At 43.7% G+C, this 21,833-nt stretch overlaps 1 protein-coding gene across 7 annotated transcripts in view; it reads right to left on the bottom strand.

Annotated features, from left to right (window-relative positions):
* Dpys (dihydropyrimidinase) overlaps positions 1–21,833 on the bottom strand; it is a 74,110-nt gene that overhangs the window by 34,561 nt on the left and 17,716 nt on the right. For 6 of the 7 annotated variants that reach the window (XM_060389517.1, XM_060389518.1, XM_021656468.2 and 3 more), the window contains exons 4-7: positions 20,421–20,610; positions 8,953–9,109; positions 7,870–8,011; positions 5,098–5,240 (exon numbers count right to left, since the gene is read on the bottom strand). In XM_060389517.1, the coding sequence (XP_060245500.1) occupies positions 5,098–5,240; positions 7,870–8,011; positions 8,953–9,109; positions 20,421–20,610 (632 nt within the window). Of the gene's footprint in view, positions 1–3,296; positions 4,908–5,097; positions 5,241–7,869; positions 8,012–8,952; positions 9,110–20,420; positions 20,611–21,833 lie in introns of those variants that run through there. The other variant, XM_060389521.1, reaches the window with a different exon arrangement.

The raw sequence follows: 21,833 nt of genomic DNA, 5'->3' as shown, positions 1-21,833 counted from the left end.
GCTATCCTTGACTTCCTCTGAACCACAGCTGTTGCCGAAGGCAGTCTTCCCAGCATCCCTCAAGCCAACGCCCAGTCACGCCAGCCTCCTGTTCAGGGTAGAAGGCTGCTCTCCTCCACTTTGCTTAACAGCATTCACTGCGTTCTCTGTGCTGAGCTGCAACAAGCCTAGGTCCCCGCGTGTCAGCTCACACATAAGTCTAGGGCACACCTCACTCCTTAAGCTTGGCTTAAGCAACTTCTTCTCCAAAGGTGCAATACAGAAGAAGCAGGGCTGGACCATGGCTGAGCCTGGCAAAGACAGCCCTGGCAGGTACCCAACGCAGCAGCCGTGTGCCATCACATCCACTGCATTCGCTATTCATGACTGATGGAAAGTGAGACCTTACTCCTTCCCCAAACTGGGTCTGATAAGGAGAAAAATGTCAGAAAGACAATCACAATAGAGAGACATTTTCCAAAATACTTAAATTTCATTCCTCAAAATTGGCAAAGCAATTAAAAAAGCAAAGGGAGAGAAACTGTCACACCTCAGACCAGTCTCAGACCAGCCTCAGGACACATGTAGACTAAGTGTAATATGGAACCCTGGATGAGACCCTGTAACGGAAATGAATGCTGGGAAAGAGCTAAACAAACCTGAATGGAGGATAGGTGCTAACAAATCGTAACATAGCAATGTCAGTTCGTTAACGGCAACAATCTGTGCCATTCTGCCAGTAGTAAGAGTGGAAAAGAGCTGTCAGGTGCAGTAATGTGAACAGGTGTGCGGGGCTCACTAGCACTCAGTGAGCAGCGTGAGGAGAGTTGGGTGAGGATGGGGAGCAGCCTGCATTGCTAAGGACAGTAGAGAGCTATGGGTGATGTGTGCAGAGAGGTTAAAAATATTGTGGCGCATTAGAAATGTCCCTGCTGAGGTCATCTGCATACATTTTTGTTGGGAACAGAGAGCCCAACTGAGCACCTTTCTCATAATAAGCCGGCCAAGAATAGAGAGAGCGGGTGTTGTGATCAACCTAGATACTCAGCATGGTTTCTCCCTTTGAATGTGAACTATGGAAAACACTGCTTTGAATTGTTTAAATGTTCATCCAATCCCATGAACCCTTCTCCTCAAGAAACTCCTCTCTTTTCTCTATATTCTACAAATTTCTCATGTTAATGCAAAATATTCTTATGGTGCATTAGAGAAAAACTTCATACAGAATTTAAAATATCAAATAAAATTTCCAAAGAGGACTGGGCCCATCCACTAGCTTTGAAAACATTTTTCTAACTTTAAATGGATAACAGAAGTGGAAAAAATGAAAAGATCTGTGGGTTTCTAAGAAGACTTGGAGGTCAGCACTGCAGAATCCCTGGGTTCACATGCCAGCCCGGTCAACACAGGTGAATGAAAATACTCAAGCAAGGCACACCAGCCAAACTAGAAAATATAAGGTAACAATGTATCTTGATTGCTCCCCCTTCACGTTTCCTAGCAGGCCGTCTTTAAATTCACTATATGATCTTGATTTCCTTATTCTCCTGCCTCTACCTCCCAAGTTCTGGAATTACAGGTTTGAGACATTACGTCTAGTACATGCAGTGCTGGGGAGCGAACCTGGCACTTCCTACATAAAGCAAGCACTCTATCAATGGGGCTATCTTAGCTTATACAATATGTTCACTTATGTTGCTTCATGGTAATCTTGTGATAGACATCGTAAATATTAGCTACTTTGTTTTGCAAAATTTGCAAAACAGGAATAGGTAGATAATGACCTATTTCCTTTATCTTTATGTTGAGTGCCCAGTACCAGGCATGCAGCCCACAACTTCATGCTCTCTGCCACTGAGCCCTGCAGAGACTTTAAACGGCTCTCAGGGGAGCTCAGTCAGAACCTGCTGCCAGTCACTCAGGCCTGGGCTGGTTTTCATTGTTTCTGGTTCCAGGGTGTTCATGATAAGCGGATGTGGATTAGAAGCACAGAAGTACTTGATAGTGCTAACGTATACTTGCCAGATGAATAAAGACTTAGCATTCGCAAGTAAATGCTGAATACATACATTTACCAAAAAAGATTTAAAATATTTAACTTTCTTTAGTCATTATTATATAAAGAACAGTTGTTATAGGAAAGATAATAAAGAACAAATAAAAGAGATGAACAACTGAATAAATGCCTCACAGATTAGGAATAAATGCCTATGCAGTACAGAAGCATTTGAGATTGACCTTAAGTTAGTTATTCTTAGACTAAACTGGAGGGAAATTAAGTAATACATAGACCATTAAAAAAACAACTACACATCTGGCTCATTATGCAGCAAGTGACTAGGACAGGAGGGACAAAACAATGTTACAGAGAGTAGGAACTGGAGCTTGTGAGAAAGTGACCTAAATTTGTATAGCCTGAGGCATGACTCAGGGAGGCATGATCACAGCCTATAAATACCCACCAAGCAGCACAGTGTGGTAAATAAAGAGAGTGAATTATTCACAACCTTGCATTCTGGTCACTTCTCTTTGTCCAGTTGTGTGAGGAAGACAATTCTTTGTACCTGAGCTGGTGTGATCTGCAGAACTCAAAACAGCCAAGGACTCTCAGCCCCAGCCCTTCTGGAGACGCCCAGGCGGAGGGTTAAAAAGAAGAGCTGCAGCAACTCAAAACAAACTTGGGGGCATTTTTAGAGGCTCCTTGTTTCATAATGCTTCGTCGGGAGATATTCTTTTTTTCTCTCTCTCTTCCTTCCTGTTTTTCCTTCCTTTCTTCCTTCTTTCTTTTTTCCCCCTTACTGGTCTTTTGCATATATATACATTATGGTTTCCAGTATTGTATTTTTATAAGATTTCTTCATGTGTAAATGTGTCTCTGCATCTATATGTGTTTCCTGTGATTTCTCTTTAGCTCTTTTTCTCTTGTTAGTTTGTTTGCTTCTTTCTGTTCTAGCTTGTTTTTTTTTATTTTACATTATTTTATTGTTATTATTATTTAGTACCTGTTTGTATGCTAATAAAAGAGTAAAAACAGAGTGTGGATTTGAGTGGATAGAGAATAGGAAGGGGTCTAGGAGGAGCTAAGGAAGAGGAAACCATAACTAGAATATAGAATATGACAAGAATCTATTTTCAATTAAAAAATGGGAATGGGTTACGTATACATATACATATATGTGACATGTAAACACATGTATGCAACCCATTCCCACTTTTTATTGAAAAAATATATATACACATATACACGTGTATAAAATTTAGACGTGGCCTCCCGGTACTCTCCCTGAGGTTAGGAATTCTTCTGGAGGGTTGCATAGTTCAATGGAGAATCTTTCTTTTATTTCCACTTTGACACAGAAAAACACAGAATAGAATTCGACTGCCCCTCCCCACTGGATAAAAAAATAGAGCATGAGGAACGGCATACAGTACCAGGTGCTTAGCTTCTGGAAAATGTACAGGTTTAAAAGTCAAAGCAATGGGCTCACAGCCCACAGATCAAACCTTGCATATTCTTCACACTTAACAGTTTTCTCATTACCTTTCTCAAGAACTTTCTTGGTCTTTCCTGATGAATGACATCTTAGATACGATGTATCTTTGGCCCCACTGACTTGTCCAAAGTGTTACTAATTATTATTTTGATGATTCAAACAGGATGAATTCAAAATCATCACTTTTCACATATTCCTTCCAGAAGAGAGGAATCTTGAGAATTTCTAGGTTTTCTAACTAAACCTTGTGATCTTCATAAGCCACAGATATTTCAAAAGACCAACCTGGTTGCAACCTTGGAGCAGTGGCCTTAATTACTTGAATTGCAGCAAGAGGATGGTTGCTGGGCAATAGTGGGCCCTGCAGAGTGAAACTTGGAGACTCAGGAGCTCTGCAGAGCACAGCCAGCACAGCTCATCCGGAGTCCCATGAGTGTTCCTAGACTAGTAGAAAGCCTATCTACATTTAGCTTAATCGGGCACTAACTTAACAACAAAGACCCTCGGTTGTGACTGGCTGTTAGCCCAGGAAATTTCCTGACTTAAGGTACACAGCTTTTTACTGCTTTGCATGAATTTTAAAGCAGCAATGAGGTGATATGCTGGAGTGTTGGCCAAAGGCTACCTGCTGTGACCATGGCCTGCCAATCCCACAAACTGATCCCTAGGTAAGGACAATGAGTGTCCTGAGGATAGTGCCAACCACGAAAAGACCATCTGGGGTTTGTTTCTAGGCTCTCAGCCATAGTAGTTCCCTTCATGTTCCAAATTCCAAATGGCCATTTCTTTTTCCCAGAAGGTGGCCAAGGGCATTTCCGTTGAAGCTGTATCTTTGTGACAGTATCACTTCCCAGAAACTATTCACTTTTGCTCTGATAAAAACTAGACCTTGAATAAATGTCACATAATGAAGGCAGAAGGGCCATCAAATTTCCACGTATGCACACACGATCACACAAATGTTAGTGTGTGGCGTTTCCTCCCAGAGTGTTTACCAACAAGGACAAATGAGCGAGCAAGCTCTGTTGGGGACAACATGTTACAAGAACTTAGCAGAAATTCAGCCTCCGTAAAATGCTCTTTTGAATTGGTGGAGTTTGGCAGACCCCCAATATTAACACAGACTTATGGAACCTGAGAACAAAGGGCTTAAGCCTAATGGGAATGGCAGGCTGCGGCTGGGCATCTGGAAAGTCTGGCTTACTAAAAGTGATGTCTTTTGTGTTGGAATCTTTCTATCTCAAAGCTGTTAAAAGGCTGTAATTATTTTGAGTTTCCAATTCAGTTCTTTTCAAATTAAGCCTTTTATTTTCTTCAGGGCTCCGCACATTCTCTCTGTGTGAATGCGGGCATTTGCCAGGCTCTGGGATGGCAAGTTCATAGTGCCTTTCTATGCATACCATTCCCAGCAGGTTCACACAACTTTTGCAGCCTCTATGCCAAGAAAAACAAAGAAACATTTGTACATTAAAACCTTTATCTTCTGCACAGGATTAGAATTCCTGAGCACAGCAAAATAAATTACCTGATAAGCAAAGGCTGGTAAAGGCCAAGGCAAAATGTCTTTGCGAGTTAGTGCTTTTCTTCAAGGGTAAAACCAGGTAACACAAGATTTCAGGCTTACCTTGTAGCTTGTGGGTCCCAGATCACAATGTCAGCATCTGAGCCCACAGCTATCCTTCCTTTTTTTGGATAAAGATTGAAGATTTTAGCTGCATTTGTGCTGGTAACTGCCACAAATCTGTTTTCATCCATTTTACCACTGTGCTGTAAACCAATTCAAAGAAGATGCATTTGCTGTGATGACCAAACATTGAAACTGCTTCTGGGGATAAAGTGAAAGACTTTCATCTGTTAACCCAAGCAGAACTGTATCTCACTTCCTGCATCAAGGAGAGACATCCTTGCATGCTCAGTGTAAACCAGTCGCAGCATCGCTGAAGACGGTGGCTTCTGGAAGCCTGAGGACGGCTTCTCAGAAACCCTATCAGATTAAAACACAAACCCACTGTTTCCTTCCCACCTGCCCCCAGACCATCCAAGTCTATTACTCACCACAGCTGAATGCTGATAATAGCATTTTCTATTTCCATTTAAGGTTTTCTACTATCATAATGATATTCATGATCTACCATATTTATTACAGACTTGAGGTGATTATGTAAATATCAGGTAAAATGCTAAATAGTTAATAACAAGATAGGTTATGATGTTTTTAAATTAGGTGACAGTGCCTTCAGAAGATAAAAGATAAACACAAGAGGTACAGTTTTATATAATTTAAATGTATATGACACAAAAATATTGGAAAGCTATTTAAATTTTTTTAAATCTAGAACCCTTATATATGTGGGCTTATGTGTGTATATAACAAGACTGCCCTTAAGATTTATTTATTATTTCTATTATCACCAGAAGTAAATCATCTTACTGTTTCAGAAAATTATACAGTTTCCTGCATGTTATTGGAAAAATACTTAATTATTTTGAAGATAATATTTAAATATGTATATAAATATATCTTTATACATAGGAAACTATAATATATTATGAAAATCTGTCATAAAGGTGTTACTGTAATAACAGGTTTAAGGAGAAAAGTTGGACTATAATTTAGAATATTTAAGCAAGGAGAAAGAAAGGGAGAATCATTAGGGATGGTGAGAATTACAGGTAGAGAAAGGGGCCAAGGAAGAAGATCAACAGAAGCTAGGACTAGAGAGATGTTTTGAAGATGCTTGTACTAAATCGATTGCTTAAATACTACCTTTCAGTAATGGGCAACGCTGTTTTTGAGAAGAAAGTAACATGAGCAGACCTTCACTTATGACTGGTAAGTCAGGGTAGGCCATATCAGAGCAGGTGATGACTGAGAATAAGGAGATGAGCTTTGGGACTACTGGACTGGTCCAAACAACATTTGAGCCTCCAGTTATATAGCAGCCATGAATATGGAAGTGAGGAGGCATTCTGAAAATAAAATTAGTGGGATTCAGTGGATAATGAATGTGCTGGCCAGTTTTAGGTCAACTTGACACAGCTAGAGTTACGTGAAAGGAGGGAGCCTCAATTAAGAAAATGCGTCCGTAAGATCCAGATGTAGGGCATTTTCTTTTTATTTATTCACTTTACATTGCTATCATAGCTCCCTCCCTTCTCTCCTCTCAGTCCCACCTTCCCTCCCAGTTGGTTCTCCCTATTCCCCTCCCCTACTCCTCAGAGAAGGGAGCCCCTGCCCTCCTGCATACCAAGACATATCACGACTGAATGCATCCTCTTCCCCTGTGACCTGACAAGGCAGCCCCACCAGGGGAAAGCGATCAAAAAGCAGGCAGCAGAGTCTATGTCCAAGTCAGCCCTTACTCCCCTTACTGAGGACTGAGTTCATAGGGCATTTTCTTAACTAGCGATCGATAGTGAGGGAGCCCAACCCACGGCGGGTGGTTCTCTTCCTGGGATGATGGTCCTGGATTCTGTAGACAAGCAGGCTGAACAAGGCCATCACCAGCACACCAGTGAGCAGCACCTTAGGGCCTCTGCATCAGCTCCTGCCTCCAGGTTCCTGCCTTGTTTGAGTTCCTGCCCTTCAATAATGAACTATGATGTGGAAGTGTAAGCAAAATAAACCCTTCCTTCCCTAAGCTGCTCTTGGTCGTGGCATTTTATCACAACAATAGAAACCCTAAGTAGGACAATGAGGATTAAAAATGGTAGTAGATACGGGAGAAACTAATCAAAGAGAATTTTCAAGTGTGAAATACGATTAATGTATTGTCTAAGAGAAGGGTCTTTGAAAAGCTTGGGAGTGGGAACCTTAGGGCTACCTATCTCCCAGATCTTTATAACTGCACATGTTACCTGGATAGACAGGTTGGTGCCTGTCTGTGTGATTTTGCTCATCGTGAAAAAGAGACTTTATAGTTTTTCATTTATTATTAGTCTTAAAAATCACTTTTCTTCATTTATTATTAGTTTTAAAAATCACTTTGCCCACAGATTTCATTATCTATATAATTTCAGACAGCAAATTTAATATTCCATCCTCTCAAATATTTACATTAATGGCACGTAAAGAATAAGCCTATGTGGACCCAGTCTAAGTCGATGCCCGGCGTCTCTGCAAAGTGCTACAGCACATGAGAGCTGAGCTATGAAACCGACTGCTTGACGCCTGGAGGAGGGCGGAGCGGAGATGAGAGAGACTGGTGATTCCCTGTTTGAGAGAGAGAATGAGAGACAGAGACAGACAGACAGACAGACAGACATAGAGGTAGAGAAAGACAGAGAGAGAGAAAGAAAGGGAGAGAGAGAGAGCTCTTTCTGTAAAGGTTCATGCCTCTTTGTGCCCCAAATGACATGATTCTGAGTGAACCAGGCTCATTCCTGTGAAACTCACCACGCCCTTTTCCCATACCACCGACATCCGGTCCTCAACGCCGTTCACCCCGTTGGGAATCTTCGTAAAGTCGTCCTTCCCTAGAGCCTTTTGGCAGGTGTTGAAAGTGCAGTTGTCGCTCCCCGTGGTGGTCAGGTCGCCACTGCACAGAATGGAAAAGAAAGGAAGGCAGAGGAGCTGGGTGGGTAGCACAGGGAGGAGGAATCTCCTCCGTGTCTCTGAGCTCTCTGAGCATCTTCTCCATGGAATGCCAAGGAGTCAGAGGGGCACTGAATTTCTAGTACATTCCTCACCTCCCTTCTGTCTATCTTCAGAAGCACTTTTTGAGAACCCCTAAAGGATTATAATGCAGAGTCCTAGGCAAGCCTGTCTTTTACTGTTTTTCTATTTCTTAGGAAGATGGCTAGTTTGAAGAAGAAATGATCTGTCAAATGATAAGGTGCATGCTAGACTCTGCACCAAGACTTATGAGCCCATGGATATGAGCTTGTCCCATCTAGAAACTGGTAGTTGTATGGACCTGAGAATGCTAACAGCAGGGTCACTAGGAACACTGGAGGTGGAAATTTCTTGTGAGTAGAATCCACACACGATATATCATCATTGTCCACCTGGCAATGAAGGCAGGTCCTCCAGAGCCCTGTGACAGATGCCCACACTGTTATGAACACAGATGTAGAACAGCTCTATCACCAGGGACAAAAACCCCAATTTGGTTCATAACTAATCTCTGGGATATAGAAGTGTGAAGGTAGAAGGAATTTAAAAGGAAAGGACAAGCGGATTCTTGTGCAGTCTACTGTGGAAAACTCCCCATTAATTAAAATCTGGGAAGATATGAATGGGACATGTTAGAATGTCCAAAATGACTAAAAAGGGGTATTCCATCAACCCAGTCCCTAGATCACATCAGCTTATATAGTCCAGTGTTTTCTGCCCCCAGATACCATGGGTCAAACAGTAGAGAAGACCACAAGGTCCATGGATCTGCAGATTTATGACAAGCTCTTCTCCACCCAAAGAAGAGACTGATAAGAATTATCTCCCATGCAAATACTTCACAGTCATCTAAAAACTCATTACTTAGCCAACAGATTCATGAGAAAGCCCGGTGTTGAAGGATCCGGTCTGAGCGGAGGACCCATGACGTGGTGGGCTGCGTGACGCCATTCTTCACTCCAGTAGTGTGTGCCATCAGTGCCGAGACCAGCTGCAATCGGCTCCCCATAGACCACCTTTCCTGGAAGGTTCAAAGGCATGGTTCAGGCCCGTAATGCACTTTTAAGGAAACCATCTGCCAAGCACACAGGTGGTCTTCTCTGTCCCAGAAGAGGCTGTTACTATGGCATCATAGAACCCAATCCCTCATCTTACTTCTGTGAACAGGACTTGATAGTTAACAACTGATAATTGTCGAGTGTTTATTGTATTCTGGTCACATGCATTGCAAGGTACAGATTTTTCTCCAGTTACTTGACATCAGGTTGGGCTATGTGATTGTTTGGGTCAATTAGATGAGATGCAAACAGCATGTTTCACTTCTAAGCAGAGATTACTAAAACCACTGTGGATTCTTCTCTCTTTTCTTTTTCTGTTATGACACTGAGTGCCCCCGAGTGAAAAGGCTATCTAGTGGAGACAGAGCCAAAGATAGAAGCCAGTAGTTGGAAACCGCTCCAATTTCAGCTCCACTGTTAATGAAGCATCACCCAGAGGATGCTGGGGGCTGAAGGTGTGTTTATAATGCAATCTTAAAATCTGAAACGTTATCACTATTTCAATTAAAAGATAAAGCTACGGGATTACATAGTTTCCCTACAGCTACTCAGTTTATATACATTTCTTCTATGTGCAGTGAAAGAGATGGGATTTGAACCCAGGAATTTTGAGTCAGTGGTCTCAACTTCTATGCAATCTAGCTAGATGACAGCCCAGCATTAATGTAGCTGTATGGACTTCAACCGTGGTGTTTCTCTGCTGCTGACTGATCTATAACCTCTTCACACTCTCAAGAAGAACTTTCTCAGGAGACTTATATTCAGTAAAAGAACACTCAGATAATAAAATCGTAGCCCAAAATGCACACTTAAAAAATCATGCAAATGAGGCCATCCAAAGCACACAATGTTGGAAAACTTAATAGTGCACAGTGAATTTGAATTTAAAATCAGGCTGCTATCTGATTAGCATTTGTCAGAATAATAGATTCACTGGCATCAATCTCATCACATGCAAGCAATCAAGAAAAAAAAAAAGAGTGCATGGTGAGGAGATGCTAGCATGCCAAATGAGCTCACTTTGGTTGACCAGATGCTGGATTTTAGTTACAATCCAGATAGATAACTGAAATTAACTGACTTCCTTAGAGAGCACATGCAGTGGATGGCCACCAGCTGCCTGAGTCCTCAAAATGGAAATGCAGCACCCTATTATCTCACAAATAATGCCTCCTCTCCAGCCTTTCCTCCAGCTAGCCTAGGAAACAAAGTCAGGCTTGCTGAAGCCTCAGAATTTGACTTGAGGGCCCTGCCACGGCCTGTCAAAGTGGTTTCCGGAAGACCCCAACCTTGCCTCCCTGAGACACTCCCCCACGCCCGCTACCCCCACTCCTAACGGCCCTGTCCCCAGAAGAGAGCAGCAACGTTAGTATCTGTGTGTGGCATGCGGGATAGACAGCTGTCATGAGTAGGGAACTGGGAGAAACTACAGCGAGACCAAGACGACGCAGTCTCTCTGTGCAGCCCCTAAGAGAACTTGCTGTTCCCACAGTGGCTCTCCCAGTTGCTTGGACTCTGACTTGATTTGCAGTCTCTTCATGAGGTGCCAACTCAGGATTTTTTGTGGTGCTTCATCATCAAGGAAAGGTCCTGTCACACATTCTGTTCAATCACTTGGCACACTGAGATGATACGGGAGTGCAGCTCCCAAACTTCCACCATCTTAATAGCTCTCGGGAAAAATTAAATGTCAGCAGCTAGTGCAAGTCTGGCAGGGCTGCTTCAGACGCAGATGACAGGTAATTTCCTCAGAAGGGCTTAGCCCCTTTCAAACATGACAGGCTGCTTCTTCAGTGTATACAAGCTCTTCATTAAAGGGCCCATTTTCATCTTTATTCTCACTACATATTTATGAATAAAAAAATTAACAATAAAAATTCAGAATGGCTCTTTGCTCTCTTCCACAATTTTCAAAAGATCAAGACTCACATAAAAAACTATAAAGGAAAAAGAAAACAGAGTCTGGTAATCCACAAATTGAAGATTCAAATTACAAAATCCAACCTAATTGTAAGTCCTGGAAGATTTGAGCTAAAAATAAGGCAAGAGAAATTGCTGCCTTAAGTATAGACTGTATAACCTTCAAAACTCTTGCACATGACCTCACAGCAACACCTCATGCTGGTTTGAGGAATGAAGAAATTGATGTTCAATGAACCTAACTGATTTGCCAGACTTATCAGCGGTGGCGTAGCCCTTGTTAGACACGGGACCATATATCCACATTGCTATTAAGAAAAGCATCATTTTTGTTCCCTGGTAAAGAGCATGTATTCTTAAATATTTTCAGTCAACCACAAGCTATCTGTGGATGTAACCAAGTGATTACCCAATTTCCCATCCTGGCTTCCTTTGCTCTACACTGAGATAAAAGCACCACAACTAAGGGAACTCAAAGAAAAAAGCATTTATTTGGGATTACAGTTGTAGAGGGCAAGAGTCCATGATGGAGGAGGAAAGGCGTGGCAGCAGGAAGCAGAGAATATTCTGGAAACAGCATGGGTTGTTTGAAACCTCAATACCTAGTTTCTAGTGATACACCTCCTCCAACAAGGCCACACCTTCTAAACCTTCCTGAACAGTTCCACAAACTGAGGCCTGAGTATTCAAACCTATGAGCCTATGGGGACCATTCTCATTCAAGCCACCACATACCAAAATTCAAGAAGTCTTCATACATATTGAATAAAGTCTTTATAGAAGTAATGAAATTAAAGTGAGGTCAGCGGGGTAGAGACTACTCTATAAGACTGGGGTCCTATAAGAAGTGGGAATTAGAACACATAGACCAACAGAAGGGACACGTGGAAAGCAGAGCAGAAGGGCCTCCTGATGGAGCCAAGAAGTGAGGTCTGGGACACAGCCTGGTCTTGGCCTGGGATATGGCTTCCTCCAGAGCTCAGATTTCTCATATCCAGGACCCGGGAAAGACTGATCCCTGCTGTTTACACCATGAGCTGTGGTACTCTGTGACAGGAGCCGTAAGAACTCTACACACTCCATAGATGCAGTTTTCTTCAGAGCCACACAATTCCAGATTTTGAAATGCTCTTAAATGGCCAGTTTTCAACTACTTGAAGTATACATTTTCCTAGATTTAAAAAACAATGAGATAATCAGATGTGGAAGACCAAGGAAGAAAAGAGACAAGGTGAGATTCCAATTCCCCTCGACTCGGCCCCACATCACCCTTCCCAGCCTGGCCACGGAGACGGTGCTCTGTAAGTGTAGAAGAAACAAGATTTGGCCTGATGCTATTCTCAAACAAAGAGCCTGACCACTTGAGAGGATGTGGTCTTCTGTGCATTGTGAGAACTTTATGTCCTACAACAGTAAGCTGGCATAGGAAGACCTGCTGTCGGAGACCAAGACCCGTTCAAAGGACGAGCAACCAAATAAACGGCAAAGCAAACACCAGGCCAGCTCGCTCTGAGGGGCTTAAGAACTAACAGGACTTCAGTCTAGCAAAATCCCGTCCAGACCAGAGCACCGGCTGCACATTTGTACCCTGTAACCTGCTGTTTATGAGAAGCCTAAAGAACATGTTTCATCAATATGGTCAAACAATATGCATGCTTGCCTCCTAAAGACAGGAGCTTGGGTATACAGTATTGTTGAATTTTAATAAGATGTGTCAAAACAAGTTAAGGATGGTGGGCTTCTGTCTTAGTTAGGGTTTTATTGATGTGAAGAGACACCATGACCACGGAAACTTTTATGAGGAAAAACATTTAATTGGGGGTGGCTTACAGTTTCAGAGGCTTAGTCCATTATCATCATGATGGGAAACAGGAAGACATGGTGCTGGAGAAGGAGCTGAGAGTTCTACTTCTGCATTGGTAGGCAGCAAGAAGACTTGACTTGAGCTTCTGAGGCCCTAGACCACAAAGCTTGCACACTGACATACTTCCTCCAACAAGGCCACACCTATTCCAGCAAGGCCACACCTACCCCAACAAGGCCACACCTACCCCAACAAGGTCACACCTACCCCAACAAGGCCATACCTACTCCAGCAAGGCCACACCTACCCCAACAAGGTCACACCTACTCCAGCAAGGCCACACCTACCCCAACAAGGTCACACCTACTCCAGCAAGGCCACACCTGCTCCAACAAGGTTACAATGTGTTTTCTAATAGGTCATTGAGAACCCCATGTTCAGCGCTGTGGCTGGAAAGCTAGTGAGATTAGAATAATCACTCCTGTCAGAGGCTCACACAGGCACATGCACTGTTTGGAAAAAGACTAGGCCATGACTGGGGGTTGTTTGCACCTGTAATGCCAAAACTCCAGAGGCTGAAGCAGAAAGATCATGAAATCAAGGCTAGCCTGGGCTATACAGAGACCCTCATCTCAGCAAGCAAAATTAAAACTAGATGACAGAGAGCAGGTCAAGTCTGGGCTGGGCTGACCAGAACTTCTTTTTAAAAATATTTATTTATTTTTATGTTTGAGTGATCTGTTTTTACGCAGCTAGAAGAAAGGATCAAATCCTATTACAGGTGGTTGTGAGCCACCATGTGGGTGCTGGGAATTGAACTCAGGATCTCTGGAAGAACAGCCAGTTACTCTTAACTGCTGAACCAACTCTCCAGCCCTGACCAGGACTTTTGAGTGAGTCAAAAGAGTAGTGGGTATATCCAGCTTTCAGCTTGGCCTCTCTGAGAAAACTCTTGGGACAGACTTCTGTGTTTCCTTAAGCACAAGTGGCTTAGCACAAGAGGGATGAGTGGGAACTCAGCTATTTCGGTTACCCAGCTCAGGCCAAGCAAGGCTGAAGAAAGAAAGGGACAAGGGCAACTCAGCCTTGTGCAGCGTGAGGGACTTGGACATCAGACACGGACATGCGGAGTTTGAGTTTGTTCAGCTGGTTTTTGGTCAAATATTCCTTCACTATGCTTCTTTTTGGAGCCGTAATGTGTATCCTGTGCCATTATATGTTGGAGGTGTGTGGTCTGTTTTTTCATTTTGATTTTACAGGGGATTACAGTTAAGAGATGGCACAAGTCTCAGAAGAGACTTTGAACTTTGGACTTTTGAACAGTGTCGAGACTGTGATAGGCCATGGGGACTTTTGAAGTTGGACTAAATGCATTTTTCACTATGATATAGCTATACACCTGTGGGGGATGGGGTAGTTTGAAAAAAATGGCCCTACAGGCTCATAGGGACTGGCAAACTTGGGAGGTGCGACCTTGTTGGAGGAGGTGTGTCACCAGGGGGTGGGCTTTGAGGTCTCGGAAGCTCAATTCTGGCCAGTGTCACTGTCGCTTCCTGCTGCCTGTGGGTCCAGATGTGGAACTCTCAGCTCCTTCTCCAGCACCGTGTCTGCCTGCATGCTGCATGCTTCCTGCCATGATGACAATGGACTAAACTTCTGAAACTGGAAGCCAGCCCCAGTGAATTATTTTCCCTTGTAAGAGTTGCCATGGTTAGGGCATCTCTTCACAGCAAAAGAGCTCTAAGACTAAGATGGATGAGTTGACCCTGACAGTTCTATTCCTTTTCCTGTACCTGGACATTCACTTCATCATAAGTGAAGAATGCTAGAAAAAAGCATCAAGGTTCCAACTCAAGGGAAGCCTAAATTTGGGATTACTTCCCAGTCTGTGGCAGCACCTGAAGAAACGGCTGAAAGGGAGGGACCGGATCCCAGAAGGAAGAGGAGCCACAGATGCCCAGAGGCTCCATAGGCTCTGAGGGAGACAGAAAGCACACAGGATGGGATCACTGATAAGGGAAATTAGAGAGTGAGGTCGGAATTCAAATCAGCAGAGAGAGACCGGTGAAAACGCAGTAGGTGAGGAGGGGAGGAAGGGTAACAGGAGGAGGGGAGGAGATGAGAAGGGGAGGAGAGGAGCTGGGCTCTGTGTGTACCTGTAATCCCAGCATCATGGAGGCAGAGGCAGGCAGATCTCTGTTTAGTTCGAGGCCAGCCTGGTCTACAAAGTGAGTCCAGGACAGCCAAGACTGCACAGAGAAACCCTGTCTGGAAAAAACAAGAGCAGACAGACAAAGAAAAGACCTCACACCTGTATACTACCGAAGCTCCCAACGACCACGGCCCCTCTAGCCACAGCACTCACTCTCCAGCCCGTGCCGCCCAGTGTGCACCTGAACTCTCCAGTAATGGACACAGTGACAGCCAAGAGCCACCAGATGCTTAAAGAACAGGTAAGCCAGTGGACCAGCAGACTCTGCAGGCACCTGCAGAACAAGCCTGGTGGTCTAAGTTTGATCCCCAGAACTCACATAAATGTGTAAAGAGAGAATCCACAGTCATCCTCTGACCTCCACATGTGTACCACAGCATCTACATACATCACACACGTGCTCGCACACACACACACACACACACACACACACACACACACACACACAGTATAATAAGTAAAAATTGTTAAAAACAAATTGCCCAAAAAAGGAAGGCTAAGAATGTTGGGTATGTGTGGTGTGTGTGCATGAGAGTATACACCCTACACCCACTTCGCTTTTTTGATAGCCTTCCCTGGCGGGGAGCTCTTGAGAGCCAGTGTCTGCCGCCTCCCCAGCAAATGCCATCCCCAATGCTGGCGCCCTCACCACAGACGATGGCCCCTGGCTTTTTATGTGGGCACTAGGGCTGGAAGTTGGGTCTTTATGTTTGTAGAGCAAGTGCTCTTACTGTCTGAACCATGGAAAAAAGACTAAGAATTTATTTAAAAAAAACGAAAACAAAAACCAGCCAACCAGCAAACAAATAGGAAACGAAAGAGAATTTTAAAGCCTCATTAGTATTCTTAGAGATATTAAGACACTATCTCTAATTAAAAGAAAAACATTTTTAAAAAGAGAGAAGGAATAAACAGAAAAGAGCACCAAGACAAAAGTCCATTAGAAAGGCAGGGAAACAAACAAAGTCATTTTGTAAAATATTGAGCAAAATCTTGAGGGTTTTTTGGGTTTTTTTGTTTGTTTGTTTGTTTTGTAAGAAAAGAAAAGAGTGGAAGGAAATGAAGATGTTGCTGGGGTAGATTATGGGGAAAGTAAATAAGTAAGCAGAGTAAATAAATATGGAAGAAATGACAGAATAAAATTTCAGAATAAAAAATCAGCTTTCAGATTAAAATATACCCTAAATATAAAGGTGAATTATTTAAATCTTATGACCTAATGTGAGCTTAATGAAATTTCTTTATCTCTATGATAGGGGAAAAAATGAGAGTATTCCAGACAGTAATACCAGTCAGAGAGAAAAAGAAAACAATTATACTGTATTGGTAACAGCGCAGAAAGGAATTGTGCTGTCATTTTCCAGAAGTAGTTTATGACCTAGAATTCTGTGCTCATTCAAATCATTGAACAAACTTGAGGAAAATTAGAAATGTCACCTTTTTACACACATTGCTTTTTAAAAAAAATGACCTGAGAATTCTCAAAGTATTCAAGAAAGTGGAAATATGAGGACAAGAACCCATACACCCAGCCTAGGACATCAAAGGGTCTGAGCCACACAGTGGACTTAGGCTCTGTCAAGCTGTGGGAGGGACTGGGGATTCATCACCACACCTCCAGGCCTGTGTGCTGTTTACAAGGCCCTGGTTCCACCTGCAGACAAAAGACAGGAAGCAAGGAAAAGAGAAATTGAGGCAGGCTGGCAGGGAAGCAGGCAGAGAGGGAGGGAGGAAGGTTATCCCTGGGAACTTGAGACAAACCTCCTTGCCAAAGTAGCTGCTTCTGTCTAATGGAAAGCAGAAAGAAAAGGCTGGAAGCAGCTCATGCTGTTATTTTCTGAACCTATTTTAAATGAACTAACTGGAGAAATTCCAGGAAAACCAAGAAACTTTATAAGACAACAATGGACTAAATATGTAGCCAACTAAAATTAGGTGTGCTTTGGAGCCTTACTGGCGTGAAGGAAATGCACTTGACCTTGGCTCTTGAAATCGCTTCTCCGTGAGTTGATGTGAATAGTCCCAACTTGCACCTCCCTGAGTGGATACATTTCTCTCCCCACCGATTGTTTCACCAGAGAAGAATGTGTCACACTCCCACACCACATTCAAACGCTGGGCTTAGCCTATAGACAAAGCAGGGGAGTGACAGACAGGAAGGAAGTGAAGGCTGAGAAGAACACTGTCATTCCAAGATAATAATAATAATGCAGTGACAATGGCGCCCCGAGTTCCTCCTGCAGCCTAGGGCAAGAGAGGGGGCTGGCGAAGACATTTCTGGAGTTTCACTGAAAGCACTAGCCAGGCACAAAACCCTATGTCACTTGAAGTGGCAATTAGAATTAGCCAAACTCAGGTGGCAGGTAGGATCTACACGAGCTAAGTTGCGCATTTTCCATGGTTGGAAAACAATTGATAGGACTCGGATTTTAAGTCACTGTTACACACTCACAGTCTAGAATCTTGAAGGTAGCTATTTAAAACTAAAAGTGGAGGTGGCCAAAATCGCTAGCCCCAAAGAGATGAGTGCTAGCTGACTTTCTGGTGAATGCCTTAGCAAATTCGTTCTCGCCACCTCCATCCTTTCAATAAGTCCCAAACGCTAAGATAATGATTATGTCTTCAATGCAGTTTTCAAGCACGAGTTCAAACCCCCCAGGCCAGTTCATTTTTTAAAAACATCGAATCAACTGCAACTCTAGGCCGTGTGCCTTAGCAGAGAATCGCAGAGAAGGTTTAGCCTGGGCGTGGTGGACTTGGGCTGCACCTACAGACCTATCCTTTAAGGTCATCTTGAGCTCCACCCATGCCTCAACGTCATCTGTCACAAAACAGTTACAAAGTTGAACTTGAACTATTCTAGTGACAATGCAAGGCAAGAATAAATTAAGATAAAATGAGGAATAAAACCCGAAGTTATAAATGGTCTAGAGTCCTATTCTGTGATGTACATGTAGTGTTAGCTGTTATGAACTCAGCCTTTTTTGGGTAAACAGTTGTCAACTGATTTAACAGTATTATATCCCTAAGTGACAATACAGGGAATTAGTGATTTGACAGTCCCTCCTTTGTGTCTGGTTCTGACTTTAATCTCATTTGAACCACCTGGAGTCTCTGTTAGGCATGCAGGATGGGTTCAGAGGGTCTGGAATGGGCCAAGCCTCTGCGTGTTAGGCCATGCAGTGTCACATTCTAGGGACCCACCATGAGTGTCAGGGACCAGGAAGAAAGAGGTGGGCCACCAAGCTATTTATAGATTTTTCATATACAGTCATAAGAATAAATTATTCCTTATTTAAACAAGTTTACAAATAGCAGGTCTTTATTGTACTTCCATGTTCAGAAATGATGTTGGAGGATAATGAATTACAGTGAGGGTAGCTGAATCCTTCACAGAAGGCCATTGTGATACATGAGCTCTTAGCCATCACCATTCCCGGGTCTGTTTTTGGGTAGACTGATGTGGTAACCATGGGAACAGTTTGGGTCTGTTAGTCTAGCTCCTCTTCCTTCTGGGTCCTCCTTGATCACATGTCCTGCTTACCCAGAAGAGACTGCATTCACAGAGCGGACTACCTCACACTGAGTCATTCTGAGGCACAACTGTTTCTTTGACAATTGGGCACTCAGGTATGTTTTACAAGTAATCCTTACTGTAAATCCAAGTTACCCAGCATGCTTGGTGGTATTTAAACCATCCCGTGCTTCCGGCTCAGGAAATTAATCTAGCAGTATCTAAAAAGCTGCATGTCCATTTAATCTTTGACCAGCAATTCTCCTCCTAGAAGAAGCCCTTTTCTGTTAGGCACATAACTGAACCTTAAAAATGTCCACACGCCAATTCATAGTTCGTTCATATGTTACTTAATGTAGTGAAAGGGACTGTGTAGCTGTGATTAAGACCCTGAGACGGGGAGGTCACTTCTAAATGAATGCAGCTGGCTCAGTGTTATACAAGAATCCTTAAAGTGAAGGAGGGAGGCAAGAGGCCATCCAGGAAAGGCTGGCAATAGCACTCCGTCCAGCACGGTTGCCTTTAAAGGGTTAGGAAGGCAGGAGCCCTGCACTGAGGTACCTGAGGAGGCCCTGGTGCTGGGAAAGGAGAGAACACTCCAGACTGGAAACTCTGACATCTAGACCAACCGAATAACAAGTTCATTTTTAAGTCACTAATCTTGGAGTAATGTCTTACAGAGGCAAGAGAGAAGCCACACACCTCCTACAAATACCAGAGAGTCTCTGCAGAAGGGGACCGCTGTGGTGCTAACTGTAAGAGCCACGGCCTGCAATAGACCAAGCACTCGCCACTGGAGGACTATTTGAATAAACAGAGCAGCATATTCCAGAGCTACAAATGAGAACAATAAAAACCCACCCTCTGGGAGCTGACCTCTGGGACAGATTTCTAAGAGAAAAAGCAGTAAGGGACAGAATACTACAGGGTTTTTTTTTTTTTTTTTTTTTTTGTTGTTGCTGTTGTTTGTTTTTCTTTGCTTTTTGTTTTATGAAGGAAATAAAGAAAAAAAATAAGATATAGATATTTCTTGTGGGATATGACAAAAAGCTAGAAGGGAAAAAAACTTCTTTGGACAATTTTTGTATTTAGTTTTGAAACTTATACTAATGTAAAGTTATAAACAGTTCCCACATTCAAGAAGTAAAACTAATTTAAAATCTAATCAAAATGCCTGACTTAAGATTAATAGTTATCTGTGGCACCTAGAGTTCTAACCTCGTGTCCTGGCTGTGCTATAGAAAAAAGCAAGCCTTACCAACTCCGTGGAGCTGGCAACATCACCATCTGGTGGAGAAAGCTAGAACTGCAGCTTGGGGTTTCCGCTACTTTTGTTTTGGTGAGGGGCGGGAGCAGTTTCAAGGGGGCGTGTAGAAGGGAAGGGGTTCTGTAATAGCTGGTGGTAAGACTGTGAGCTCGCTCGAAAGTAACCATATTCCTAACACATGATTACATTTTAAAAGTGAACACGGTTTACAAAATCTTTACTAAACCTTCTTGCAACAAGTGGTTTCAACAAACCTATTTCGGTGGCAATTAAGCACACCAAACCCATCTCACGGCTTTTAAGAAGGTTCGTTATCCACCTGCTGTCGTTTTTGGAGGGACGTCAACGATGACGCCTCCCACTGCGGGACTGCCTGCGTTCGGCCAGGGGGGTGGGCGCTCCAGTGAGACCTAAGCTCCCTGAATATGCACATATGTGGCTTCCACCCGTCTTTGCCCAGTATTACCACACTCTTCTGCTTCCCCGTTACTAAGCAGGTGGCCTGTGTGTCCTGCTAGCTCGCTGACCCCGGGGGGGGGGGGACCGCTGAGGATCACCTTCTCTCCTCGCGTCAGCTATCACCTTCGCCGCAGATTTGCTCATCACGTGCACAACGTACAGAGGGCAGTTCACGGCGCTGGCGATGGTGATGGCTCTCAAGGTGGCCTCCGCCTCCACTGCTTCGGGGCGGCACAGCTCATGCCCCTCGGGGCCTGTTATCCCCAACGCCAGCATCTTCTTTGCTCCCTAAAAGGGCGGCAAGAACGTAAAAGGATAACAGGAAGGGTTATTAATGACAAACGCTCTTTTATTGGAAACGGAAGGTCCCTATAGACTTTTAGATTTCACAGCTGTAGGTGGACATGAGCAGCGTCCCGGTGTGCATCATTTTATCAGCAGCGTCTGCTGGCTGACAAGGTGCAGCCGTGACATCCCAAGCTCAAGCCACAGACCCTACGTGAAACAGCCAGCCACGATGGTGGATGGCCTGTAACGCTGGGGCTGGGCGGAGACAGGTGGATCCACGGGGTCCACGCAGCCAGGCTGGCCTGATTGAATTCCCAGTCAGCGAGAGACCCTATCTCCAAAACAAAGCAGACTGGCTCCTGAAGAATGACATTTGAGTTTGTCCTCTGGTCTCTGCCCCCGTCTGTCTGTCTGTCTGTCCCAGCCCTGAAACAACCAGATTCGTTCACTCATATTCTGTAGGAAGCACAGTCAGTGCTTGAGACTTAGCATAGTAATTCAAACAAAGTAGACCTACTTGAGACCCTTGCTGAAGCGAGTCATACAATGTAGTGTTTAGTGAGTTTTCTTTTTTTCCTGAGTCAGTCTCCACTGCCCCTCAACTCAGTCCACTAATGATAACAGATTCATTATTTCTTCAAAATTTTCTTTCTTTCACAAAAAGGGCTGCAAGCCAAGATTCAGAGGAATGACGCTGCTTGCCGGTGTCACACAGCCAGGAAGTCTCATTTAAACTCTGGTCTGTTTGAGTTTATAGCTCGCACTCTCCCTTCTCATTCTTTCCACTGCCTCTGGCTACTGAGTTGCAATCTTACTTTAATGGGAACTAAGCCTGGAGGAAGGAAAAACAACCAGCTAATGTAAAGGGTTAGAGACAGCTCTTTAAATCCTGGAGATGATGTACCCTTTGGCCATTATGAATGGAAGTAACACGAGAAATAAATATCATCTAGATTCTTCCCAGTCTCTGAAAATACTGCCTGAGACACTGCTCACTTCATCAGATGTCCACACATTAGCACTCACCAGCAGCCTGAGCCTCTGAAAACCCAGAAAACAAGCCAGTGCTGAGGGACATAACAGAAATGGTTTACAAGGGCTGGAGAGATGGCTAAGCAGCTAAGGGCACTGGCTTCTTCTCTAGAGGACACAGGTTCAGTTCCCAGCACCCACATGGCAGCTCACAGTTGTCTGTAACAGTTCAGGGGGTCCAGCTTCTTCTG

The sequence above is a fragment of the Meriones unguiculatus genome, chromosome 8, assembly GCF_030254825.1.
Source record: "Meriones unguiculatus strain TT.TT164.6M chromosome 8, Bangor_MerUng_6.1, whole genome shotgun sequence".
In the NCBI taxonomy this organism is placed as follows: Eukaryota; Metazoa; Chordata; class Mammalia; order Rodentia; family Muridae; genus Meriones; species Meriones unguiculatus.
Note: the sequence above shows the minus strand (reverse complement) of the source record. Positions and strands in the feature narration are given on the sequence as shown.